The sequence below is a fragment of the Hyla sarda genome, chromosome 4 (assembly GCF_029499605.1).
Source record: "Hyla sarda isolate aHylSar1 chromosome 4, aHylSar1.hap1, whole genome shotgun sequence".
In the NCBI taxonomy this organism is placed as follows: Eukaryota; Metazoa; Chordata; class Amphibia; order Anura; family Hylidae; genus Hyla; species Hyla sarda.
The window spans coordinates 28185981-28212568 of NC_079192.1; the positions used below are offsets into that span (position 1 = coordinate 28185981).

The following is a 26588-nucleotide window of genomic DNA, read 5'->3' on the forward strand; positions in this document are numbered from 1 at the left end:
CACAAACCAAAGGTGAAAACCCACACACAGATTCTAAAGAAAGGAGAAGACAGTGTAATAGAACATTATGAAGTAAGTTTATTAAGAATGTAGGTGCACTTTGCAGTCATAGATGTGCCCAGATTTATATAATGTAGTTAATAACATTATATAGATATTTTTTTTATATATTGGTTAAAAAATGTGTATATTTTTAGGTTAGAAAAATCCCATACTTTTTACCACTAGGGGTCCCTCCACTGTCTAAAACTCAGTCTTGTCCTTGCAGCTATCATCTGTGTGTCTCTGTGCCAAGACAAAATCCAGAAAGTGTTGGCGAGGCAAGCAAGGCTTCCTGTATGCTCCTGGCTTGTCAGTCAGCCATGTATAAGGTATACAAAGAGGAATATTATCACCATACATATTATTATTATACTGTTATTGACCAAATCCAGTACACTGAGTCCAATATTACCATTAATAGCAGTATACAAGGAGGAATATTATCACCCTACATATTATTATTTTACAGCTACTGACCAAATTCTGTATACTGAGGCCAATATTACAAATAATATCAGTATACAAAGAGGAATATAATCACCATACATATTATCATACTGTTACTGACAAAATTCGCCACACTGAGTCCAATATTACCAATAATAACAGTATACAAGGAGGAATATAATCACCATACATATTGCCATCATACTGTTACTGACCAAATGCTGTATACTGAGACCAATATTACCAATAAAACCAGTATACAAGGAGGAATATTATCACCACATATATTACCATCACACTGTTACTGACCAAATTTTGCACACCGAGTCCAATATTACCAATAATAGTATAGAAGGAGGAATATTAAAATCATGCTGTCAGGATCCAGACTGGTATGTAGCGAGGACACTGGTGGTGGATCCTCTGTGTCAGTGGGGTGATGGCGTGGGCCGTACAAGGGGAACGGAGTCTAAGGGGTTACTGGTTTTCACCAGAGCCCGCCGCAAAGCGGGATGGACTTGCTGCGGCAGGTAACCCCCAGGTCATTCCACCCGATAGCGACTCAACCCCGGCTGACAGCTGAGACAGGCGCAGTACACAGGGACAAGGCAAGAGCAAGGTCGGACGTAGCAGAAGGTCAGGGCAGGCAGCAAGAGTCGTAGTCAGGGGCAACAGCAGAAGGTCTAGGTACACAGGCTTGGGGACACACTAAACGCTTTCACAGGGCACAAGGCAACAAGATCTGGCAAGGACAGGAAGGGGAAATGGGTTTTTATACACATAGAGCAGGTGTAGGTACTGATTGGGCCAGGCACCAATTAATGGTGCACTGGCCCTTTAAATTTCAGAGAGCCGGCGCGCACGTGCCCTAGAGAGCAGGGCCGCGCGCGCCGGGACAGAACAGCAAGAGGAAGGGGCAGGTGAGGAGATTGGGATGCGACCCGCGGGCGGGCGCGTCCCACTACGCGGATCGCATCCCCGCCGGTGATACCAGTGCAGAGCTCCCGGTCAGCGGGTCTAACCGGGGCGCTGCACAGAGAAGAACGCTGCGAGCGCTCCGGAGAGGAGCAGGGACCCGGAGCACTCGGCGTAACACATGCACATCACCATCATACTGTTAGGCTAAGTTCAGACTTTCTGCACGGAATTCTGCAATAAAATTCTGCTGTAAATTCTGCAGAAATCAATTGTCCATTCACTTCAATGGAATTTCTGCAACAGAAATTCTACAGTAGAAATTCTGTTGTGCAACTGTGACAGCAGTATTTCATTGAAGTGTATTGGCTATAAATTCATGCTGAATTTTCATGCGTAATTCCATGCAGAAATGCTGGCATATGAACATTGCCTTTATTGAACAAATCTTGTATACTGACCAAATCTTGTATACTGAGACCAATATTAACAATATTACTAGTTTACAATTACAATTATGACCATGCATATTAGCATCATACATGACAGTGATGTTGCCGGCCTGCCCCTCAGTCGACGAGCGCCGCCGGGAGAGGAAGACGCGGAGCTGGTGAGTGCTCATTTGCATGGCAGCGGCGGCGTTAACCCCTCACCCCATGGCAGCAGCAGTGTTATCACTGTTATCGGGTTAACGCCGCCGCTGCCATGGGGTGAGGGGTTAACTTAACCCTTCACCCCATGGCAGCGGCAGTGTTAACACCTCACGCAGCGGCAGCGATAAAACTGCCGCTGCCATGGAGTGAAGGGTCAAGTTAACCCCTCACCCCATGGCAGCGGTAGCGTTAACCCCTCTCTCTTAAGCGCAGCACAAATCCCCAGGCCTGGCCCATAGCCCCACCAGGCCTGGCCCAAAGCCCCACCAGGCCTGGCCCAAAGCCCCACCAGGGCTGGCTCAAAGCCCCAGCAGGCCTGGCCCATAGCCCCACCAGGCCTGGCCCAAAGCACCACCAGGCCTGGCCCAAAGCCCCACCAGGCCTGGCCCAAAGCCCCACCAGGCCTGGCCCATAGCCCCACCAGGCCTGGCCCATAGCCCCACAAGGCCTGGTCCACAGCCCCCACCTCGGGCCTGGCCCAAAGCCCCCACTTCGGGCCTGGCCCAAAGCCCCCACCTCAGGCCTGGCCCCTAGTTGAAATTTCATGGACTCAGGAACCAATTACCAGTTTTCCATAGAGATATGTACTCAACATATGATGGTCTCGGGGCTCCGGAACCAATTACCAGTTTTCCATAGACATGTACTCAACATATGATGGTTTCAAGATATGATGGTAATCCCGGAACCAATTACCATCATATGTTGAGGGACCACTGTAATAATAGTGAACATGGTGTGGCTATATTATTTACCGTAGGTTTTATGTAGGAGTAGCAGTGTAGAGGTATATTTACTCCTGGTATGTAACAATGTTATATGATAATTGTACATATGAAAATATAAATATATATATAAGACTCTAGTAATGCCCCTGCCTTAATTTATAACCTATTGGGCTGTGGTTGTCCAGGCATCCCGCATGCTTGGAATTTTCGTTGTGCAGCAGCTGGAGGTCAACAGTTTGGAGACCACTACTATATGGTATAGAACAGCTTATGTATACCCTAAAGTGGAAGAAGGTATTAGCTATATGCACGTCCTTGGTTGTTTGTTTGCATGTCATTGTCCGCAGTCTCTGTTAACCCATTCAGATCAGTTCGTGCTGTGAAGGACATGGTCTCTGTGTATTTTGCTAAAGCTGCAGTTCTTACTGGAAATTACAGCGTTTGGAAATCCCTCCCTCCCTGGAACTGATCAAAGGGACTGTTTACTTTGTCCGTCCCTCAGATGATATAAAACCTCACTGCCCAGGAGAGACTACAGAGCATCCTGGAGATACCATGGGGTGCAGACTTTTGTGTCTCACCCTGCTTGCCCTACTGGCTGGCTGCTTTGGACAACCGTGAGTATTTGGGAACTGAATTGCACCATTACGTGGGTCCTATATGGCAGTAGTCTGTGGGCCCTTTAAGGTTGTATTATTTTTATGCTGAATATTATTCAGGTTTTAATTATTAGGTGTTATGTAACATTATTATTAGTAATTATTTGGAAATAAATTGCAGTCATACATGGGCACTATATGGCAACATTTTGTGGGCTGTTAAAGGGGTATTGCAGGAAAAAAAAAAATTTATATATCAACTGGCTCCAGAAAATTAAACAGATTTGTAAATTACTTCTATTAAAGAATCTTAATCATTCTAATAATTATCAGCTGCTTAAGTTGAGTTATTCCTTTCTGTCTGTCAACAGTGCTCTCTGCTGACATCTCTGTCCGTCTCGGGAACTGCACAGTGCAGAATAGGTTTGCTATGGGGATTTGTTTCTACTCTGGAAAGTTCCCGAGGCAGGTGTCATCAGAGAGAACTTAGACAGAAATGAACAACTAAACTTCAGCAGCTCACAAGTACTGAAAGGATTAAGATTTTTTAATAGAAGTAATTTACTAATCTGTTTAACTTTCTGGAGACAGTTGATATATATATTTAAAAAAAGGTTTTTTTTCCTGGATAACCCCTTTAAGGTAGTATTCTTTGGACTTTGTATATAATTTGGGAGGTGATGTTATATGGCAGTATTATTTAGATGTGAATGTTGGGACTGCAGGATTACATAGGACCTACATGACAGTATTCCCTGGGCTCTTTAAGATAGCACTATACGCAGGTACGCAGTAGGACAGTATTGTGTAGGATGGATATTCAAGAACTACTGTCCAAAATTGTAAAGCGTGGGCGGGGGGGGGTCATGCTTTCCTTATTGTCTAGGACCCAATTTTCTATAAGACGGATCCAGAGTGTTGGTCATCATCATTATGTAAATTATCGTAGGTAATAGAACTCAGCATGGCTCCTTCTTATCACTATAACCTATATATGATTTTTTTTATATATTGGACTATAAGTTCTGTTCTCCCTTATTATGGCTATTAAACAGTTCTAAAATTTTAATGCACTCTGTTCTAGTTTTCTCTGGGCATCATATGGCACTACAATAAATGCACCTCATAGTAGTATTATGTATGCTCCATTGAGGAGATCTATCACAACCAGTGCAAAGGAAAAGTGGAAAAGTTGCCCATAGCAATCAATTAGATTGCTTCTTTAATTAATAAAAAAAAGGCTTCTATAAAATAATATAATAATAAAAAATAAAAGAACCCTCTATATTGTTAAAGGGGTACTTTTTTTTTTTTTTTTTTTTTAATCAACTGGTGTCAGAAAGTAAAACAGATTTGTAAATTACTTCTATTAAAAAATCTTAATCTTTGCCTTACATTTTAGGGGCTGTATACTACAAAGGAAATGTTTTTCTTTTTGGATTTCTCTTATGTCATGACCAAAGTGCTCTCTGCTGACCTCTGCTGTCCATTTTAGGAACTGTCCAGAGCAGCATAGGTTTGCTATGGGGATTTTCTCCTGCTCTGGACAGTTCCTAAAATGGACAGCAGAGGTCAACAGAGAGCACTGTGGTCGTGACATAAGAGAAATCCAAAAAGAAAAACATTCCCTCTGTAGTATACAGCCCCTAAAAAGTACTGGAAGGATTAAGATGTTTTTAATAGAAGAAATTAAAAAATTTGTTTAACTTTCTGGCACCAGTTGATCTAAACAAAAAAAATTTTTCCACGGGAGTACCCCTTTAAGTAGAAATATTTAGCACAATTTTAGGTACCATGTGGAATAGTAATTAGGGCAGTATTATGATCACATAAACCTCCATTTACCTTTTTCCAAAGTTGAAAACAATTGGCAGATTATCCTTAACATGTTTTATCTAGGGTTTCCCCACAAACTTTAAAGGGGATAATTCCAGATTATAAAAACAGAGCAAATTTTTTCAAAAACCGCACCACGCTTGTCCTCAGGTTGTGTGTGGCATTACAGCACAATTTCAATAAAGTGAATGGACCCAAGTTGTTATACCACACACAACCTGAGGACAGGTGTGGTGCTATTTGTAGAAGCCATTAGTTTTGCTTTCCTATTCCTGGATAACCACATTAATGTAACCCTACTTTTTTCAGATTTTTGTCTAGTTTGACTGATGTTTTTATTTCCTTTTTTTGTGATAGATGTACACTCATTACACCTAATGTGCTACGACTGGAGAGTGAAGAAATCATCATCGTAGATGGGCACAACAAAGCTTTTGAGGCTGATGTCGAGATTCAAGACTTTCCCAAGAGAAGTTTTAGCTTATCAAAGCAGAAGATCTCCCTGAATAATGGCAACAAATTTCTGGGCACAGCTACAGTCATGGTAAAATTGTGGCATAATAAAACCGGCAAACATACATCTCAAATCACTCCTTGATTTAGCCCTTTAAGAAGCATTATTCATTTTCTTCTTTCTTTTTCTCATCAGATTCCATCTAAAGATCTAGCTAAAGACCCAAAAACCAAGCAATATGTCTATGTAACTGTGAAGTCTCCCGTGTGCAACATGGAGAAAGTTGTCCTGCTTGGCTATCAAAGTGGATATGTCTTCCTTCAAACTGACAAGACAATCTACACCCCAGGGTCTACAGGTAACATGGATTTATGGGTTATAGCAGTGAACGTGCTCTTCAGGTCCAGGTTCAGCTCATTGCAGAGGCTGGGACCCTGAATGGGATCTATCAAGCTCTGTTATGGACCTTTGTTGAGTTTACTTTATGGAAGCAATACAATTTCGTGAAATCTCCTGCTGGGAAGCAAGAGCCTGATTGTCATGTCTGTATTGGTCTGTGTTCACACACAGCTTATTGGTTTTGCTGTGTGTGAACAGTTTTATGCTTCCTGGTCAGGGAAGAGTTAATGTCTCTGGCTCTTTCAGCTTCAGCCTCTGTTAGCCAATAGCCTTTTGGGTGTATTTGTAGGTCTATTTAAAATCTGCCCAGCCTTGCCTCGGTGGTGGTTCTTATCCTCATTCTACCCTGACTTTCTGCTATGCTGGACATGCTGCTAACTTGCTACTGCCATGTGGCTAATGGAGGCTGGGTGAAACTCTTCTTATTTGAGCTTTTAAACTACTATATCTGTTTTAGCATGCACTTTGTATTTTCTGGTTTTAGAGATGTTTATGGCATGCTCTTAGTAGATTTTAACCTGTGTTTGTTTAGTCGGTTTTAGGATTTGTATATCCTTTCTGTTATGTGTCTGTTCACACTGTGTATTCTCTTGTATCCGTTTATGTGAAGTTCTGTGTTTTATATTTCTGTTTTCCTACTGGGCCAGCATCCTGACCACACTGCGGTGTGTGTGCCGCTGGTCAGTAGTCTATTTGGATTTATTATTAATGGCTATTCCTATAGTGGAGTGGAGTGTCCAGTTTGTTTGTCCAGTGTGAACAGTGTCCTATGTTAGGCATCCTTGTTTCTGCTCCATGCGGACAATCCTGTCTATTGGAGGTTTTCTGAGGGATTGCGATTCCTGTCTTGTTCACTGTGTACTGTGTTCTATAATTATATCCTGTGTATCTAGATATCCCTGTTACCTGTCCATGGGGAATCTGGGGAATTGAGAATTAGTATAAGTTATCTCCGTGCTCCAAGGTGCGATCTAGATTGCGATCTAGTATGAAGACATTCCTGTTTCTACTGGAGGTTATCTGAGGGATTGCGATAATTCCTGTTTAGCTATTGAACCCTGATTCTGGTCCAGTGGGACTTCGTGTCTATTGGACGTTCTGGGGAATTATGCTATATTCCTGTCTGTTCCTATAGTCTGTTGACCTATCCGTTTTCCTGTCTGGTGTTTTGAACTATTTGTTATTTAGTTCTTTATTCAGATCTTTGGAGTTCTGTTCATGATCACTTATCTATGAGTTCTCTGTTCACGGCCACTGAGCTCATTGTTCATGTCCACTGATCTATGATGTCCTCTGTTCACGACCACTGATTTGTGTCCTCTGTACTACTCTCTGATCTGTGTCCTCTGAACTTATATACTATAGAGTTGTATGTTTCTGTTAGTTTTCTGGTTGGTGACCAACCATTTATTAGTGTATGTTTTTATTAGGCCCCAGCACTTTAGTTCAGGGAGGGACCGGCGCCCAGTTGTCGATTCACCGTTTAGGGTGGATGGGCAAGTAGGCAGGGAGAGATGGTTTTAGGGTCAGTTTAGGGATTACTCTCCCTGTCCCCCGGTCGGTCCCTGACACCGATCTACTGGTTTTGCTCAGGGACCCTGTCCACCTTTAGCAATTGTCCATCTTATCTTTTCTGTTTTCTTTGCACAGTTCTTTATCGTATCTTCTCTATGGACTATAAGATGTCTCCTGTGAATAAAGCTGTGGTCATTGAATTTCTGGTAAGTCAAATCGTATGCAATTTACATTTGTGAGCTTGCAAATTTACTTTCCTTCACGAAAAAGAATCCCATATCCAGCAAAGTTAAGAAAACAATAATATTGCACAGATGCTGGTAGTTGTGGTTCCATAATACTACTGGGCCCTGGTAGTCATGGTTTTACCAAAATCAGAAACAATTGTAAAAACTATTCTCCAGCATCGTTGAACGCTTTTTGGATCTGGGTTTTTCCCTTAATGGGGTGCAAAAGGTGACAAAAATAATACAAGAACAGGGATTTTAGGGGGAAAAAGTACTTTAACACAGGATTAAAAGCATGGACAGAACCTCCATCAGGAAGATACAACTGCTCAATAAAGTCATATATGTTATAAAATGAAAATTTATCAAAACCTGTGCAGAGGAGGAAAAGTTGACCAGTTATCCATAGCAACCAATCATATCGCTTCTTTAATTTTTAAAAAGGCCTCTGAAAAATAAAAGAAGCAATCTGATTGGTTGCTATGGGCAACTGGTCAACTTTTCCAATGCATAAGTTTTGATAAATCTCCCCCCTAGTCTTTTCAAATATAAGTGCCATACTGTGCCTACTTTGATACCATAACGTGCCCAAACAGTATTGTGATCATATAACATTGCCATACATTTCCCTAATTACAGAACTATACAGTACATTTACATACACTATGAATCTCTCTAAATGTACTGTATGTATGTATCCTCCAGCATCATATGCAAATGGCTGGAGATATTCCAATGAAACTTAGTCACATGTTACTTATATTTCAACTAAAAAATATAGTAGTGTTAAATTGACCATAACCAACCCCCTTATGGGCGGGTTGGGGGTTTTCTCTGAAGACCCATGCAAGTCTATGGGACTTCCGGTACATCTCCTGATCACATTACTCTCGGGCTTCAGAGATTGCCTGGGACTTTTAAACATCCTGCCGACTGTCCAGCAGGCAGGTGCAAAGCATAGTTATGAGGACGGGATATTAGGACAAAATATGATGACAGAATATGAGGATGACATATTAGCTTGTCATATAAGGTCGGGATATTAGGACGAAATATGAGGTCGGGATATTAGGACGAGATATGAGGTTGGGATATGAGAACGAGATATGAAGACGGGATATGAGAATAAAAGAGTCATTGTTGTTTTTTCTTTCCCACATGGTTAAAGGGGTACTACCGTGCTGACAACTAAAAGATAGGAAATAAGTTGCCTGATCACGCGGGGTCCCGCCGCTGGGGACCCCCGCAATCTCGCACGCAGTACCTCGCTCTCATCAGGCCCCGAAGCGAACATCCGCTCCGGGTCTGATGACGGGGGCGGTGATCGTGACGTCACAGCTCCGCCCCCGTGTGACATCACGCTCCGCCCCATCAATGCAAGTCTATGGCAGGGACGAGACAGCTGTCTCGCCCCCTGCCATAGACTTACATATAGGGGGCTGAGCGTGATGTCACATGAGGGTGGAGCCGTGACATCACGATACTCTGGCCCCGTGATCGGCAGTCATCAGACCCGGAGCGATGTTCGATCTGGGGCCTGATGAGGGCGGGGTGCTGCGTGCAAAACTGCGGGAGTCCCCAGCGGCGGGACCCCGCACGATCAGGCAACTTATCCCCTATCCTTTAGATAGGGGATAAGTTGTCAGCACGGTAGTACCCCTTTAAGGTAAGAAGACAGGGCAACACCGGGTACTCAGTTAGTACCTAATAATATAACCACATAATACTGCATTACAACAATATGTAATATTGTTCAAATATTAGCATTATTGCCTAGCATATGAGTGAGATGACCCCACATAACATTACTTTACATCCAATACCTTGTTTGCTTCATTTTCATTCTCTTTTTCCTGTACAGACTCCTGAAAATATAATTGTTAAGAGAGATACAGTAAAAACTGAAGGCTCATCTGGTATCATCTCCTTATCGCACAAACTACCGGAACTAGTGAGGTAAATAATAGATTACATACTCATATTTTCTCTGGTTAATTTGATATATTAGAGATCATATTAGGGATGCACCTCACCAATGTCATTTATGGTGGGTAAGAGTCAGTATGAACACATATAAGGACAATTGCCAGGAACCATAAAAAGCCAAGTATAACTGGTCATTTGTTAGTGACTCAAGCAAAGTCCAAGTAAGGTCGGCACTGCCAAGTATGGGTGCTCGTGGACCAAGTGCAAATACAGGTAAAGAAGAAAGGGTCCCCGGCACTGAAGGTTTTATCGAATCTTATCGATTTATTGCAGTTAGCATAATGCTAACTGCAATAAATCGATAAGATTCGATAAAACCTTGAGTGCCGGGACCCTTTCTTTCTTTACCGGTCATTTGTTAGTGGCTGGCTGTCCTACGTTATTCACAGCATTCACTACATATTTTTCTCCTGAAGAGCAATGGCGTCTCCTTCTGGTTAGACATGGAAGTTTGTGTTTAGATACATCCATGGAAGAAGCACTCATCATGGTAAAGTGACTGATATAAATGGCATCAATTAGTGCCCATATAAAAGGTGCCATACGGTGCTTTCAAATATATTGTCATAAAGTGTCTCAGTGCCATACAGTATATAATAATGACATAATTATCTGTCCCTACAGTGTGGGTGTATGGACCATATCAGCAAAGTATGAAGACTCTCCACTGCAAAATTACACCACAAACTTTGAGGTGAAAGAATATGGTAAGGACATTTTACTATGGGACACGCTGGTAATATCACTTTAAGTCGATTCTTTAAGTATTTCTAACAATTTCTACTTTTTGCCCATTTAGTCCTACCTACATTCGAGATTCAGCTGATTCCAGAGCAGAAATATTTTCATGTGGATTCTTCAGAATTTGTAGTGGATATTAAGGCGAAGTAAGTAAATGACCAATAAGAGCAAAGTCTGCCAAAACCTGTGAATTTCAGCAGGACCAATCGACTTATTTCACTCTCCTTTAACAGTGAATGTTTGAATGGAGAATGTTTGAATGTATTGAATTTCAATGCCTTTTGTTCTAACAAAAAATTAGCTGTTGCCATAGTTGTCGGGCAGTAGTGTATTTCTCTCACCTCATTGAGAACATTTGCACAGTTGGGTAATTAAAGCATTAATGTGTATTGAGGGGGGAGGGGATGGGAGGAACACTGGTTGGCTAATGAGTATTGGAGGTGTACAACCACTTTTTGAGCAAAATCTACCATCAAATTATTAGTCTTGTCTGTAAGCCAACAATATGAGTATGAGGAGTTTACCACTAAAGGGGTACTCCCGTGGAAAACTTTTTTTTTTTTATCAACTGGTACCAGAAAGTTAAAAAGATTTGTAAATTACTTCTATTAAAAAATCTTAATCTCTCCGGTACTTTTTAGGGTCTGCATACTACAGAGGAAATGGTTTTCTTTTTGGAACACAGAGCTCTCTGCTGACATCATGACCACAGTGCTCTCTGCTGACAACTCTGTCCATTTTAGGAACTGTCCAGAGCAGCATATGTTTGCTATGGGGATTTTCTCCTGCTCTGGACAGTTCCTAAAATGGACAGAGATGTCAGTAGAGAGCACTGTGGTTATGATGTCAGCAGAGAGCTCTCTGTTCCAAAAAGTAAACCATTTCCTCTGTAGTATTCAGCAGCTAATAAGTAGTGGAAATATTAAGATTTTTTTAATAGAAGTAATTTACAAATCTGTTTAACTTTCTGGAACCAGTTTATTTAAAAAAAATACAATTCCGCGGTAGTACCCCTTTAAAACCAGGAGACACTGGAACCTGAGAGAGTTTCAACACTATGCTCCAGATCACAAAATCATCCTTAAAGGGGTTATCCAGGAAAAAAAATGTTTTTTTATATATCAACTGGCTCCAGAGAGTTTAACAGGAAGTATTACTTTACTGTGAGAGTAGTGGATGCATGGAATAGCCTTCCTGCAGAAAGGCAAACACAGTGAAGGAAATTAAACATGCATGGGATAAGCATAAGGCTATCCTTCATATAAGATAGAGATAGGCATGAGGCTATCCTTCATATAAGATAGATCCAGGGACTATTGATAGGATTCAGATTATTGGGCAGACTAGATGGACCAAATGGTTCTTATCTGCCGACACATTCTATGTTTCTATGTAAATGACTTCTATTAAACAATATGATCTTATGAGCTGTTGAAGTTGAGTTGCTCTTTTCTGTCTAAGTCCTCTCTGATGAACGTGTCTCGGGAACTGTCCAGAGTAAAAGCAAATCCCCATAGCAAACCTCTTCTACTCTGTGCAATTCCCGAGACAAGCAGAGATGTCAGCAGAGAGCACTGTTGCCAGACAGAAAACAACAACTCAACTTCAGCAGCTGATAATTATTGGAAGAAGTAAGATTTTTTTAATAGAAGTAATTTACAAATCTGTAAAAAAGAGATTGGGGATGTGCAGCTCACAATTAGCTAACCGAGGTAAAATGGCTGTACACCTACACCTGGTGTTGGGAAGTAGCAGAGAAATTGTTTAAACAGTAGCCAACCCCTCAAAGTTAGCATCAGTTACCTGATAAAAAGAAGAAAAATAATAATAATGAAAACTGGATCGTGCTTCAATTAAAATATGAAAATGTATATTTATTACACAATTTTAAAATATATAGTTTTTTTTATCAATATATCCTCTAAGCACAGGGCCCTTGTGCCGAGGGAATTAAAATAAAATAGAATAAAATGACAATATCAACAAACACCGATAACTTGCATAAACCTAGACGCGTTTCAGGGCTCTTATATGTTTTAAACAAGGCCCTTTCCTCAGTAAGCTTGTATGCGTACAAGCCTACTGAGGAAAGGGCCGTGTTTAAAACATATGAGAGCCCTGAAACGCGTCTAGGTTTATTCTAAACCACCGATACTCGATTATCCACCGGTGACCTCCGATCCAGTCCTGCAAATCAGCAGATTATTCCTGAGACCATGTTCCAGGCAGCACTGCCAAGCGCCTGTGACGTCACCTACAACTGAGTTTTCCAGAGGCCCGCACCTGTCTTTCTGCTGAGATACCACCTACAGCGAACAACTTCTGAAAGCGGCTATCTTCCCAACTGGTCCGTGGCGGGCGGACCGGCGCTAAGACGCATGCCAGCATCTGGTACCATCTCAAAAGTACGGACCTCACAACATAACTCCAGGTGACCTCATATCAGGTTTTATTGCAGACTGGTAATTATAATATATCCTATCTACCTATATTACTTTGAAATCTACAACATTTATAGGACTTGAGCTCACTTTCCAGATTACCGAAGGCCGGACTATCAAAAGTGACATTAAATTGTCACATTTTCTTTTTTTTTTTTTTTATGCAAGTTATCGGTGTTTGTTGATATTGTCATTTTATTCAATTTTATTTTAATTCCCTCGGCACAAGGGCCCTGTGCTTAGAGGATATATTGATAAATAAAACTATATATTTTAAAATTGTGTAATAAATATACATTTTCATATTTTAATTGAAGCACGATCCAGTTTTCATTATTATTATTTTTCATCTTTGTATCAGGTAACTGATGCTAACTTTGAGGGGTTGGCTACTGTTTAAACAATTTACAAATTTCTGGAGCCAGTTGATATATAAAAAAAGTTTTTTCCTGGAATAACCCCTTTAATTTTATGATTTAAAATTGATAAAATGTTTTTGGAGCAGGGCAGACAGTCCATCACTCAACAGATTGAATTTTTACACATCAGATCTTTTGTTTCCCAAAAGATAGGCATCATATGTTCGAGGCTTTTAAATATCATGTACATCCAGCTTAACCACACATGAGTATAAACAGTAAAGTTTAGGGCGGAAACTCATCTTATTTACGGTATATTCCTGGTGGGTTTAAAGCAGCATTAAAAATGTATCCCCTATTCACAGGATAGGGGAAAAGTGTCGGAAGGGCGGTCCTCTGGGACCAGCTCCTTAATGGAGCTGGGTTAGCCCGTGCTCCATTTCATTTTCTCTGGAAAAACCAAAGATAGCTGACTACAGTGCTTTGCTATCTCCTGCAGATCGAGTCGGTCCTCGATTTTGTGGGGGTCTCAGACTTCCCTAAATCTGACACTTTAACCCTATCCTGTGGATAGGAGATACGTTTAAATCACCATAATGCCCATTCATTTATTTTATTTTTTTAATGACACCTGATTTCTGTTTAATATCAGATTCCTCTATGGGAAGCCTGTATATGGCATGGCATTTGTAATATTTGGAGTCAAGAAAGATGGTGTAAAGAAAAGTCTATCAAACACTCTGAGACGAATTACGGTAGGAAAAAATCTGTAAATGTTGTTATTACTTTCTTTTTAATAAAAGCATCTTGTGATTTTTTTTTTTTTTTTTTACCTTTAAAATTAATTACATTTTTTTTCTGGGATTTTTACTTCTTGTCTGGCTTCCATTTTTCATTCTTTTCTATATCACCATTCAGTACTGATTTTTTTTTTCTTTTTGTTTATCATTTTCTGTCCATTAGATTCAGGATGGAGATGGAGTTGCTAAATTAAAGAGGAAAGATCTTGAAGCAATATTAAATGAGCCTGATATATTGGAGTATACTTTATATTTGTCCGTTACTCTCATTACCGATTCTGGTGAGTGGATTTACTTTTATATAGTACATACACCATGTAATCTATATATTAAATTCTTCAGGATAAGAAAAGAAAGAGGCGGATCACTCACCGTTCCGATGCTGTGCACTTTATTAAGAGATGAATACAGTAACCCCCCGACATGCGATGGCCCCGACATATGATAAAATCGACATACGATGCTTTTATATGTCGGGGCCATCGCATTAACTGCTATCCGACAGCGCAAAATGCTTAAGCTGCTGTCGGATAGCAGTTTAAGCATCCCTGGCAGGTTCACTTACCTATTCCCGCTGCTCCGAGTCCACTCCGCGATCCTCCGGCATCTTGCGCATCTTCTCCAGGGTCCGGGCCTCGCTTTCCGGCATTGTTATTACGTCACTACGCACGCCGTGCCGGCGCAGCAGCGTAATAACGTCACCAGAAAGCGAGATTGTTGAACAGCTATTGCACTAGAGTGAGCACCACCGTCACACCAGATGTGTTGAATAAGCGCATTATTCCCCGCCAGTCATACAGCTCCCATTTATAGATCCCTGATCAGTGCCAGGTGCTCTGTTACATTCTAATCTATATATTATTTTCTAAGTAACTATATCAGCCTATAAATTTGTTTTTCACAATGCTTTAAAGTCTGTTAGAACATTATTTTTTAGATTTTATTAAAGGGGTTCACCGGTGCTTAGACATCTTATCCCTTATCCAAAGGATAGGGGATAAGATACCTGATCGCGGGAGTCCCGCCGCTGTGGACCCCCATGATCTTTCACGCGGCACCCCGTTTGTAATCAGTCCCCGGAGCGTGTTCGCTCGGGGTCTGATTACCGGCGACCACAGGGCCGACGACGTGTGACATCACGCCTCCACCCCCGTGTGATGTCACGCTCCGCCCCTCAATGCAAGCCTATGGGAGGGGGCGTGACAGCTATCACGCCCCCTCCCATAGGCTTTTTTCCTTATGAAGCATGATTTGGTGAGACCTTAGAACCTAAGTATAGTTTAGTACTATTATACAGACACTGCATGTCAATCATATTATAGCACAGTATGTATCATTATTTAGGCTTTGTTTTTGGAGCTTTATAGTTGAGTGTTTATGTGGACACTGTCTGGCAATAATATGTGGACATTGAAAAATACTGATATTGTGTTTGTGCTAATGTTTTAATATGTTGCATGTATTTTCATCTTAAAGGGGTACTTCGGTGGAAAAAAATTTTTTCAAACAAACTGGTGCCACAAAGTTAGACAGATTTGTAAATTAATTCTATAAAATAAAATCTTAATCCTTCCCATACTTATCAGCTGCTGTATGCTCCACAGGAAGTTGAGTTGTTCTTTTCTGTTTGACCCCAGTGCTCTCTGCTGACACCTCTGTCCATGTCAGGAACTGTCCAGAGAGGTTTGTTATGGGGATTTTCTCCTGCTCTGGACAGTTCCTGACACAGACAGAGGTGTCAACAGAGAGCACTGCAGTCAGATAGAAAATAACAACTCCACTTCCTGTGGAGCATACAACAGTTGATAAGTACTGGAAGGATTAAGATTTTTTTTTTTAATATAAGTAATTTACAAATCTGTTTAACTTTCTGGAGTGGATATGAAAAACATTGTTTTCCACCAGGGTACCCCTTTAATTAGATTCTTTTTCTGAGCTAGTCTCCCTTTTCTTTAGTTGCCTTCTTTAGCCCTTCAATGAGTTGAGGCGAAAGACTTTAAAGGGGTATTCCAGGAAAAAAAACTTTTTTATATATATCAACAGGCTCCAGAAAGTTAAACAGATTTGTAAATTACTTCTATTAAAAAATCTTAATCCTTTCAGTACTTATCAGCTTCTGAAGTTAAGGTTGTTCTTTTCTGTCTAAGTGCTCTCTGATGACACGTGCCTCGGGAACCGCCCAGTTTAGAAGAGGTTTGCTATGGGGATTTGATTCTAAACTGGACGTTTCCCTAGACACGCGTCATCAGAGAGCACTTAGTAGACAGAAAAGAACAACCTTAACTTCGGCAGCTCATAAGTACTGAATGGATTAAGATTTTTTAATAGAAGTAATTTACAAATCTGTTTAACTTTCTGGAGCCAGTTGATATATAACAAAAAGTTTTTTCCTGGAATACCCCTTTAATCTTGTTTTGCTGTTTTTTTTATTAGTGTATATAAATGACAATTCAGACTATGTATGGCAATTTTATCCTGCAGCACTGGGGTATTGGGTTGAAATGGGAGAAAGGAAGATCTATCTTTTCTCTTTGTGTTATCTGGCTTCTTATAAAATTATCCTCATGTGCTTGTGATAGAGAAATTAGTTTGTGACCGAAGCAGAATATGTTTGTGCTTTGCAAACAATGAGAAAATTAAAAGTGATCTTTCCATTTTGACAAGTGGTAAATATACTGGTGATGTTCTGACACTTGATGGTTGTAATATACATTGTGAATTCTAAAATAGTTTATGTTTATTATACATAAGACAATAGAAATGGAAAAGCAATACAGCGTCATACATAATCCTATAGGAAAAGTTGCCCAGTTGCCCATAGCAACCAATCAGATCGCTTCTTTCATTTTTAACAAGGCCTCTGCAAAATGAAAGAAGCCATCTGATTGGTTGCTATGGGCAACTTTTCCTTTGCACAGTTTTGATAAATCTCCCCCATAGTCCTATCTGTATCTACCACATGGCTTTTTGTTGTCTTTTTAGGCAGTGAAATGGTGGAAAGTGAGCTGGAAGATATTCACATAGTGAAGTCACCATTTAAAGTTCTATTTACCAAAACCTCCAAATATTTTAAGCCTGGAATGCCCTTTGACCTTATGGTATGTGCCTTTTTTTTATCGTTTAAAGTACTTAACATAGGTGTGTGACGCCCTTTTATCTTTCATACCCTTACATAGGGCTTCATAATCTGGTTATTATCACCTTCGTTACCAGGAGCCTAACAAAGGCCTTAGCTCTGCCATAAGTATCATGCCAAGTCATGTATCAGGCCATGCCAAGGCCTGTACAATTGCTGGCTTTACACATTAGATAAGTGTTGCCTGAACCTGTTGATTTAGGTTAGACTGGATAACCATCAGAGTATGGGGGTCTTCTAACTCTCCTGCAATTTCACATGTCATTGGGAATGTTGGATTTTAATTACTCTGCCCTAGTGTTCTAATGATGAAAAGATTCCATCAGAGGAGTCTGGCAGCAGCTTTTCCCTTCCTTGTCCTATTGAGTAAACATAAATGCTTGGTCAAGCTAATGTGCTTGGGGGAGGGATCGGGAAGGATATCTATTGTCTAGACCAGTGGTCTCCAAACTGTGGCCCTCCAGATACTGCAAAATTACAACTTCCTGCATGTTATGAGTTGTATATTTGCAACATCTGGAGGGCCACAGTTTGGAAATCACTGATATAGACCAGCATTTGGCCTAGAGATATGGTGTTATGGCCAGCTTAACACTTACAGGCTATGATGAATATGATCCCTACTTAAAGGGGTACTCTGCAGCAGGGAGAAAAACAACAAAATATGGAATGATTTTTCAAAAAAACTGCCAGGTGGAAACCCAGCCTTAAAGTGCAGTAAATTCTGGTCACGTGACACAAATGGGAGAGAATGTGCTAAGCGGAGACTTCTTCTGGCTCATTCTGGTGATCAATTAGTAAGCTTATTATTAAATGGAATTTTTAATTTTTTTATTTATTTATTTTTTGCTTTATAGCAATTTCCATGCAAATAGGATTGATGGACTGAAACAAACTCTATTGGCTTAAAAAGAAGAGTCTTCTAGGCACAGTCAGTGACCTGAGCAGAGATCAGTGTGCAGGGAGGAAAGAGCTCAGGACATCACTTATTGTGAATGGTCTAATCCTATCTTATCTACGTACTCGTGCAATCTTTCATTATAATCCTTCATGTGATGATCTGGAGGATATTGCAGAAAATTCTTACAAATATATTTTAAAAAAAAAATTGATTTTAACAATAGGTTATTTTCTGATGATACATTCCCCTTATAATCCATACAGTTTTTTGTGCCTTAGTTCTGTATGGATCTAAATGGCAACTTTGTGGTTTGGTATTCTAAATATATTCTCTTAAATGCTTTTCTTCATTCCAAAGGTGTATGTGACAAACCCAGACGGTTCTCCGGCAATTCGGATCCCGGTGATTGCTGAACCTGGAGGTGTACAGGGTATAACAGGAGCAGAGGGGACAGCCAGGCTGACAATAAACACCGCTTCAAATGCAAATTCCCTTAAAGTTACTGTGAGTATCTCCACAAGTAAATATATATATATATATACCGTATATATATACATATATATATATATACCGTATATATATATATATATATATATATATATATATAACCGGAGTGAACAGTCGCTTAAATGGGTGGAAAACACTCTGAAAGACTCCAGCCATCCATGCATAACATGGATATCACAATAGGTATTGTGCAATGCTTCATTTCTCCTGCCGTGGTGCTGCAGGGGATTTAAACACTTGCTGCCAATCTCTCTTATAGTTTACAGCAGATCAACATGGGGGACATTTATCAAAGCATTTAGAAGGTTTTTTTTTGCTTAAAATTGTCGCAAAAAAGTCGCACGTGCGACTACTCTCTTTTTTTCTGCGACTTTTTGCCCTAAGCAAAAAATAAAAATCTTGCTTACCAAAGCAAAAAGTGATTTTTGACTTGCAGTGGTCAGAGATTTATCAAGTGCGAAAGTCGCATTACATGGAAAAACCTACAAAATTTACTCCAGCTCAGACCTGGAGCAGAAAAAGCCACTACCAAAGCAAAAAAAGAAAGATTGCTTATGTGAAAGAAATGTATCAACAGGCTGAAAGCAGTTGATAAATAAGTCGCACATAAGCAAAAAAATTGTAAGAGAAAAACAACTAAAAAAAGGAATACATAAGCAAACATTGATAAATGTCCCCCCCCCCCCCCCATGTGATCCACTTAATGTGGAGAGAGCTTCTAACGAAAAAGGATTGTCCAAAGACTTGATGATGGTTGTTTGAGGACCTATTACATGAAAGTCCTCAGTTTTAGAGGTCCTGTAGGTTAGTGTCACATTGATTGGTATCTAGTGATCATTTATTTAGTGGAAAATGGGTTGACAAAACTGACATTTGAATTTTGAAGCAAAATCCACCAACACTTCGCCATGTTCCTCAAGATAAGCTTCATGATGAATCTTAAATAAAGACAGCGAACACCGTTCCACCCTCTTTTTATCAATAATTCTGTTTTCAGTTGTTGACTCAAATTGACGCTGTATTCTTCTCATTTTTTGTATTACAGGTAAAAACCAAATTTCCTCCAATATTTGATGCTCATCAAGCAACTGCAACTATGACAGCCAATGCCTATCAGTCGGGTGGAAATTACCTGCACATTGGTATCACCGCCTCAGAGGTCAAACCTGGAGACAATCTTGCCATAAACTTTAATATTCGTAATAGCAACGCTGCTGTTCAGAACCAGATACAACACTTCACCTATGTGGTAAACAGTTTCTACATTTCCCATTACAACTTTGTTGTGTTCATAGTGAAATCTTAGGAATATCTATGAGTATATTAGTCTTCAGTATTGTATAGTGTATATATACAGTATATTAGTGTTCAGTTTTGACAGAGATTGTAGAATTGGAAAGGATCCTGGGTTCTGACAATGCATAGTATCCTATCATAACCATTTGTGCTATGCAGTAACTACTGTATCGTAACTCTTATGACTACATGGCTGTTACAATCAGTTGGATCAATTTTGTTTTCAATCTTCACCCATTTTTAGATCATGAACAAGGGCAGGATACTGAAAGCAGACAGACAACCTCGGTTGCAGGGCCAGGCTTTGGTTACCATGTCTCTCCCCATCAATGAAGAATTCATTCCATCCTTTCGTTTAATCGCATATTACATTGTTGGAAATGAGATTGTTTCGGATTCTATCTGGGTGGATGTAAAGGACTCATGCATGGGAACGGTAAGGCACCTTATTTAGAAGAATCAAAGTTGTGTGATGTTATAAAGTAGTAGAGATAAGAGATGCGAGGTAGTGAAGAAGAATGCCAGGGGCTTATATACACTAGCGTGTAAGGTGGTGCTCAATATTTCAACTGGTACAATAAGCTTTGTGGTTTAAAATTACAAGTGAGTACAAAGCTTAATGGTTACAACTCATTAGGTAGCACCACAGCTTTTTGTTACTTTAAAGAGACTCCAAACTGCATCTAATTGAAAAGAACTAAACAGAATAGGAATCACTGCCCGACACTGATTTATCCTCCTACTATTTCCCTCTACTACCTCCACTTGACTTACGCTCAATTCACTAGATACACTTATGGCCTCAGCACACCCACTTCCTTGCCCAACAAGCCACCTGCACATAATTACTCTAGGTCCCAGTGACCATTCCCACCAAGTTTGTATTTATGTTGACAACAACTAAGTTTTGGCTTCCTTCAGCCTTACATCTACACAAAATGACCCTCCAACATACTGACAATACACTCAGCCTCCTCCACCTCTGCAATACCATGCCCCAAAAGACTATCTAGCCCTGCAGCTAAGGCTCAACTGCACTAACTCAAAAATGGTCCAAACACCTGGTAAGCTCACCATCTTTACACAACACCATAGGCATTTTTAGGTAACCCCTATGGTATGCCTTACAACTCCAATGGTCATGTGAATAACATGCACAGTAGCATTTTCACAGCCCTAACATCACTCTCACCACCCTGCTGATGAATGGTATACTCCAGCAGCCATTCCAACAGATGTCATCTCAAGCAATGGCAAGTTTCAATCTGTTCCTTACATGCAGATCAAGAACAGGCTGTTCAAATATAACATGCAGGTAAAGAAACATGCACTTAAAATTGGCCGCCCAGCCTTATCCACTTTTACATGTTTTCCCTCCAATGTGGTGACACACATACTGGCGCCACATTAAAAGCTTTCTAACTAGACTTAGGCACAATGACCTACTTGTAATTTCCTCCATCCAGGTGAAAGTTGACAAATAGTCCATTACATTAGTCAATATAATGAAATGTGGCAGCACCACTGAGTACCATGGAACTTTAAACCTTCAAAGATCCTGAAGCAGAAGGGTTGTTTTACACAGGCCGATATAACATCCATGTTTACCTACATTACAAGCTGTCCGTGGAATGTAGTTTAAAATGTTCCTATGTCATAGAGAGAAGAGTGATTGCTAACATACCTATTTATACCTCGAAACAGTTGTTGGTGACGGGCAACTCAGAAAGAGACAACAAAGCACAAAGCCCTGGTTCCGCTATGAGGTTAAAACTGCAAGCAGATCACAAGGCCTATGTGGGACTGGTGGCCGTAGATAAAGGTGTCTATGTGTTGAACAGCAAATTTAAGATGTCCCAAAAGAAGGTAAGGAGTTTTATGTAAACCACATTTGAAATAGTCACTATATGAAAATGCAAGTACATCAACTATATCCATGTCCGTCTTACCTTTTTTAGGTGTGGGACTCTGTGGAGAAATCAGACATTGGCTGCACATCTGGAAGTGGTTCCAATAATATGGGGGTGTTCTATGATGCTGGTTTGGCCCTGCAGTCAAGTTTCCAAATATCAACCCAACAGAGATCAGGTACAAAGGCCTTCTCTTGTTAGGAAGAAATAATGATGTGATTTATTCTACTGAAGAGATGTCCATTCAGATTCAATTTTAAGGTTTGTGAAATAGAAGACTTTCAAGGGACCTGTGGAATAGAAATGAACGCATTTAGGCATAATAGGAGTCCCAAAGGAGATAGGAGTGATGATGAGTAGGGCAGGGGAGAGGTGTGGGTAAAGCCATGTTGGAGAGAATATGATGTGTGATGAGTGTAAGAAAGGAACAGTATGGGAAAAGCCAAGAATTAGAGAATATGAGGGAGTGATGAGTATGGGAGAAGCTGTCTGAAAATATGATGGAAGACACAAGTGAGAAGTGTTGAAAAAGAAAAAAGAAAGAGCTAACAAGAGAAGTGGAGAGGAAATAAATGCCCTGATAAAGACCTGGTAGTAGAGTAGAGGAGAGGTATGGAAGAAGCTGTGATAATATGAGTGTAAAAAAAAAAAAGAATAGGGGAGGGAAGGATCAAAAAATAAATCTTAAAAATTTGATTTTAAAGACGTTAGATGTAAAAGAGGGGCAACTCATCGACTCTTTGTCAAAACATGTATATGTTCAGAAAATAACTAATGATTGTCTAATGACTAAGGCTAATGGCTGTCCATGCACAGCACCTTTCATTAATAGCAGTAATAATAAAACGTATTTATATAGCACCACAGCACTTTACAACTCTGGGGATCCATAAACAGACATCAGACATTACTGACTTACACATTAATTATTTAAACAAAACGAGTGAGGGTCCTATTCTTTTACAATCTATGAGGAATGGGGTTGAGATAAAAGGCAGAAAGTGCTTTATTTGTATCTTGTCCGATATACGAATTGGGTAGTGCACATACAGATGGATCCTTCCGTGTTCAGATACCAGGCGTGTGAAGCATAGTCAGACTCTGTTGAATGGAAGGTGTTTGTGTGTGTATGGGCAACCATTCAGGGAATGTTGTAATGTTATAAGCCTGCCTAAATGGATGTGTTTTAGGGCACACTTAAAGCTGTGGATGTTAGGAATGAGTATGATGGTTCTGGGTATCACATTCCAGAAAACTGGAGAGTACTGATGCAGCACAAGCAAAGTTGACTTCCAATTTTGACAGCATGCCGGTGTATACGTTTCATGTCTTGGCCAATCACCTTGCAATGCACCTTAATGAAGGGAGAGGCATGAAAAGGAATCTGGCCATACATATTAGAAATGGTCAGTTTTAACTATTTCCACTGATCATCCTTTTAGACATGATGACCGATGACCAATATCTGCGGAGACATTGTCTGTATTTTTTAATTATTTTTGTTTTTTTTCTCATCAGAACCACAATGTGAAGTCCGTGCTGCTAGGAGGCGCCGCTCCTCTGCACAACTTATTGAACAGAAAACTACCTATGGTGAGATGAAGCGCAGTGGGAAGTGATCATACAGTTAGGCCTCTTTCACATAGCCATCAGGCTCTGCTATATGGAGTTCCATCTGCAATTCTGTTGCAACGACAAGAGTTTAGCAGAGAAAAAAATAGTGCATGTACTATTTTTTTTCTACTGTAAACTACCGGATCTCCAAAAGACCCAGTTCAAGTAAATGGAATCCGTCGAGACCCGGTGGAGTCAATTGTGCATCACCCTGTTTTGAACCCAGAATGGGACAGAGCACAACCGCAATGTGAACATAGACTTAGTTAATTTAAAGTGTACCTGTCATCAACAAAAACTTTTTATATAATATAGATAATACCATTATATGTATATTTGTAATATACATTGGTTATAAAAATATGTATATTTTTTCCATAAAGCTATTGTCTGTGTGTCTCTATGAGGAGTCCAAATACAGGAAGTGAGGGGGGACAAGCAGGGCTCTGTGCACTGAGGCTATGTGACATGCTATGGACTCACACATGAGGATGATTGACAAGCCAGGAGCCTGCACAGAGTCCTTCTTGTCCTGTCCTCACTTCCTGTATTTGGACTCCTCGCAGAGACACACAGGCAATAGCTGCAGAAACAGCATTTTTTCACCCAAAAATATACACATTTTTTTTACCAATGTATATTAAAAAGATACATATAATGTTACACTGGTACACTTTGAGACTCTGCTTAAATCGTCAGTAACTTATATTGTTGTTATACTCTTTTCTATACAGTTTGCTCTTGTCTATACAGTTTTAAAAAATGACATTGCATAGTGGGAGAGGGTGATTTGGAGACATAACCAATGGTCTGATTTCCTGGGTACTAGCTCGCAGGGGGAAAACACTGCAATCTTTAGTAAACCTCTGTAATACTAGGTAAAGAAAAATGTCTTTGAGCACTTGGGCTTCCCCTCTCATTCTCTGATCTTGGGTTTTATATTGGTAGTATGTTGGTAGTATTGCTTCATCTTAGACATGGAATCTTCTCCTTACGTGTGTGAATGTGGCTTTGGATTTATGTTTATCAATGAAAACTTATTTTTCAGCCTCCAAGTACAGTGGGTCAGTGAGGACATGCTGCACGGATGGCATGCATGACAATCCAATGGGTCACAGCTGTGAAAAACGAGCAAAAAACATCTTGGAAGGCAAAGAATGTGTGGATGCTTTCTTGGACTGCTGCAATTACATCGAACGAAAGCGGAAGGAGGAGAGGGGTCTAAAAGAAATCGACACGGATGGCAGAAGTGAGAAGTGGGAACACGGTGGGATCTGGAAAATACTTATATACTTTATCCACTATAAAGGGAACATTCACACATTGCAGAAATACATGTGTTTGGCACCACAATAACCCCAACCAGATGAACGGAGCTGATTTTCGTCTCCCCAAATTTTGCAGCCAATCTGTCTTTTATTAATGTCCCCTAAGAGCTTAGAGGAAGAGCTTTTTTTGCTCTTTTTTTACTTTGCTTTATCCTCATTGGTTCTTATTGCTCCTTCTAGAGATATACATTTTTCGGAAATTTTAAAGCCATGGAAAAAACATATCTCTATTTCTTACTCCTGGTTTAACCACAGGTGTCAAACCTCTTCATGTCGGTAGACTGCACTGTAGGGGAAAATGTACAGATATAAACATGGCGTGTTTTATTCTGCAGGTGATGATGACGATGAATATCTCCCGGATGCTGATATTGTTTCAAGATCAGAGTTTCCTCAGTCATGGTTTTGGAAAATAGAACAAATGAATGAGAGACCTGATAATAACGGGTATGTTTTACAATTCTGTTTTTTCAAATGGACAGATGAGGTGAAAAAATAAAACAAACAATACTCACCTTCCCAACCCCTCCAGTGCAGTTCCAATGCTGACCGGGTCCCTGTGAATCTCCACTTACTGGTTCCCCCTTAATAAGCAGGAAATTCCCACTTCCCACAGACTGAGATGGGTAACCTATGTGACCAATAATTAGTTAAAGGGGTTCTCAACCATAAGGTGATTTTAGTACATACCTGGCAGACAATAATGGACATGCTTAGGGAGGATCTGCACTTGTCTTGGGGCTAAATGGCTATGTTGTGAAATCTGTGAACTTGTATTTCCTGTTTGAGTTTTCTTTTTTTGCCTACAAATCCCATAATTCCATTTTCATCCCTCCCACACATCAGCCACCCCACCCATTGAAACATAAATGAGCTGCATCCATTCAAAAGACCTTTGGTTTTCAATCAGGGTGCCTACAGCTGTTGCCTTAATTACTGATTGATCTCTCTCCCACCAACGATCCCTCCACCCATTGAAGCAGACAGGCTCCCTGTCATCAGCTGACTAGTGAGTCAGGTCTTGGCCACATTGCAACCTGGGAAAAATCTGAGACAACAGTCATTTTGTATGCTGTTAAAAATAAATATTGGGGTGAAAATCACATAAGAATTGTGAGAAAACCGTCACACACAGGTACAGACACTATATTATGAACTACACTAACTTTACAGCCCCTGCAGCATAGTCAAATAGAAAAAAAATCCTGGAATACCCCTTTAAGTGGGCATTTACTTCCATTGCATGTGTTGAGAGGACAAGAAGTAGGGATCAGCAGTGAGTGTTGGAACAACACTGATTCTACCCCTTTTTAAATAAAAATATATGGCTGGAAAACCTATTTATATAGTATTTTTCTACATATGTGAATTAAAGGGGGTATTCTCATCTTTAGATGTAATTCCTTTTTAATATGGTAGGGGATAACAAGCTGTTTGGCAAGGGTCTGACCTCTGGGACATCTACTGATCCCAAGAACAGGGATAAAAAAAATTCTGAATGAATGGCCAACACAAGGCATAATCTGCCACTGTCCTATTCATTCTCTATTAGCCTAACAAACATTTCTGAGTTCAGGGATTTCAGAGAATGAACAAAATTCTGGCAGCACATGTGCAGTGCCCACCTCTGGCCTACCTCATTGTCAGGATTGGTGGGGTCTCAGCAGTCAACCCCCCCACCCCCATCCCCCATCCCCCCCATCAATGAAAATATCTTGAGATGGTATAATCCGTTTTGGTAAGATGGGGCAAAT

At 40.3% G+C, this 26588-nt stretch overlaps 1 protein-coding gene across 1 annotated transcript in view; it reads left to right on the forward strand.

Moving 5' to 3' along the window:
* Positions 1-347: 347 nt before the first annotated feature.
* Positions 348-26588, forward strand: part of C3 (complement C3) — a 58170-nt gene continuing 31929 nt past the window's right edge. Inside the window, exons 1-19 of the mRNA XM_056570229.1 lie at positions 348-371; positions 3224-3402; positions 5578-5764; positions 5870-6032; positions 7724-7794; positions 9677-9771; positions 10426-10508; positions 10601-10688; positions 13995-14097; positions 14306-14423; positions 17125-17240; positions 18537-18683; positions 19732-19935; positions 20227-20418; positions 21687-21848; positions 21941-22070; positions 23411-23485; positions 24555-24755; positions 25170-25281. Of these exons, the coding sequence (XP_056426204.1) occupies positions 363-371; positions 3224-3402; positions 5578-5764; positions 5870-6032; positions 7724-7794; positions 9677-9771; positions 10426-10508; positions 10601-10688; positions 13995-14097; positions 14306-14423; positions 17125-17240; positions 18537-18683; positions 19732-19935; positions 20227-20418; positions 21687-21848; positions 21941-22070; positions 23411-23485; positions 24555-24755; positions 25170-25281 (2435 nt within the window). The 5' untranslated portion in view covers positions 348-362. The remainder of the gene's footprint in view (positions 372-3223; positions 3403-5577; positions 5765-5869; positions 6033-7723; positions 7795-9676; positions 9772-10425; positions 10509-10600; positions 10689-13994; positions 14098-14305; positions 14424-17124; positions 17241-18536; positions 18684-19731; positions 19936-20226; positions 20419-21686; positions 21849-21940; positions 22071-23410; positions 23486-24554; positions 24756-25169; positions 25282-26588) is intronic.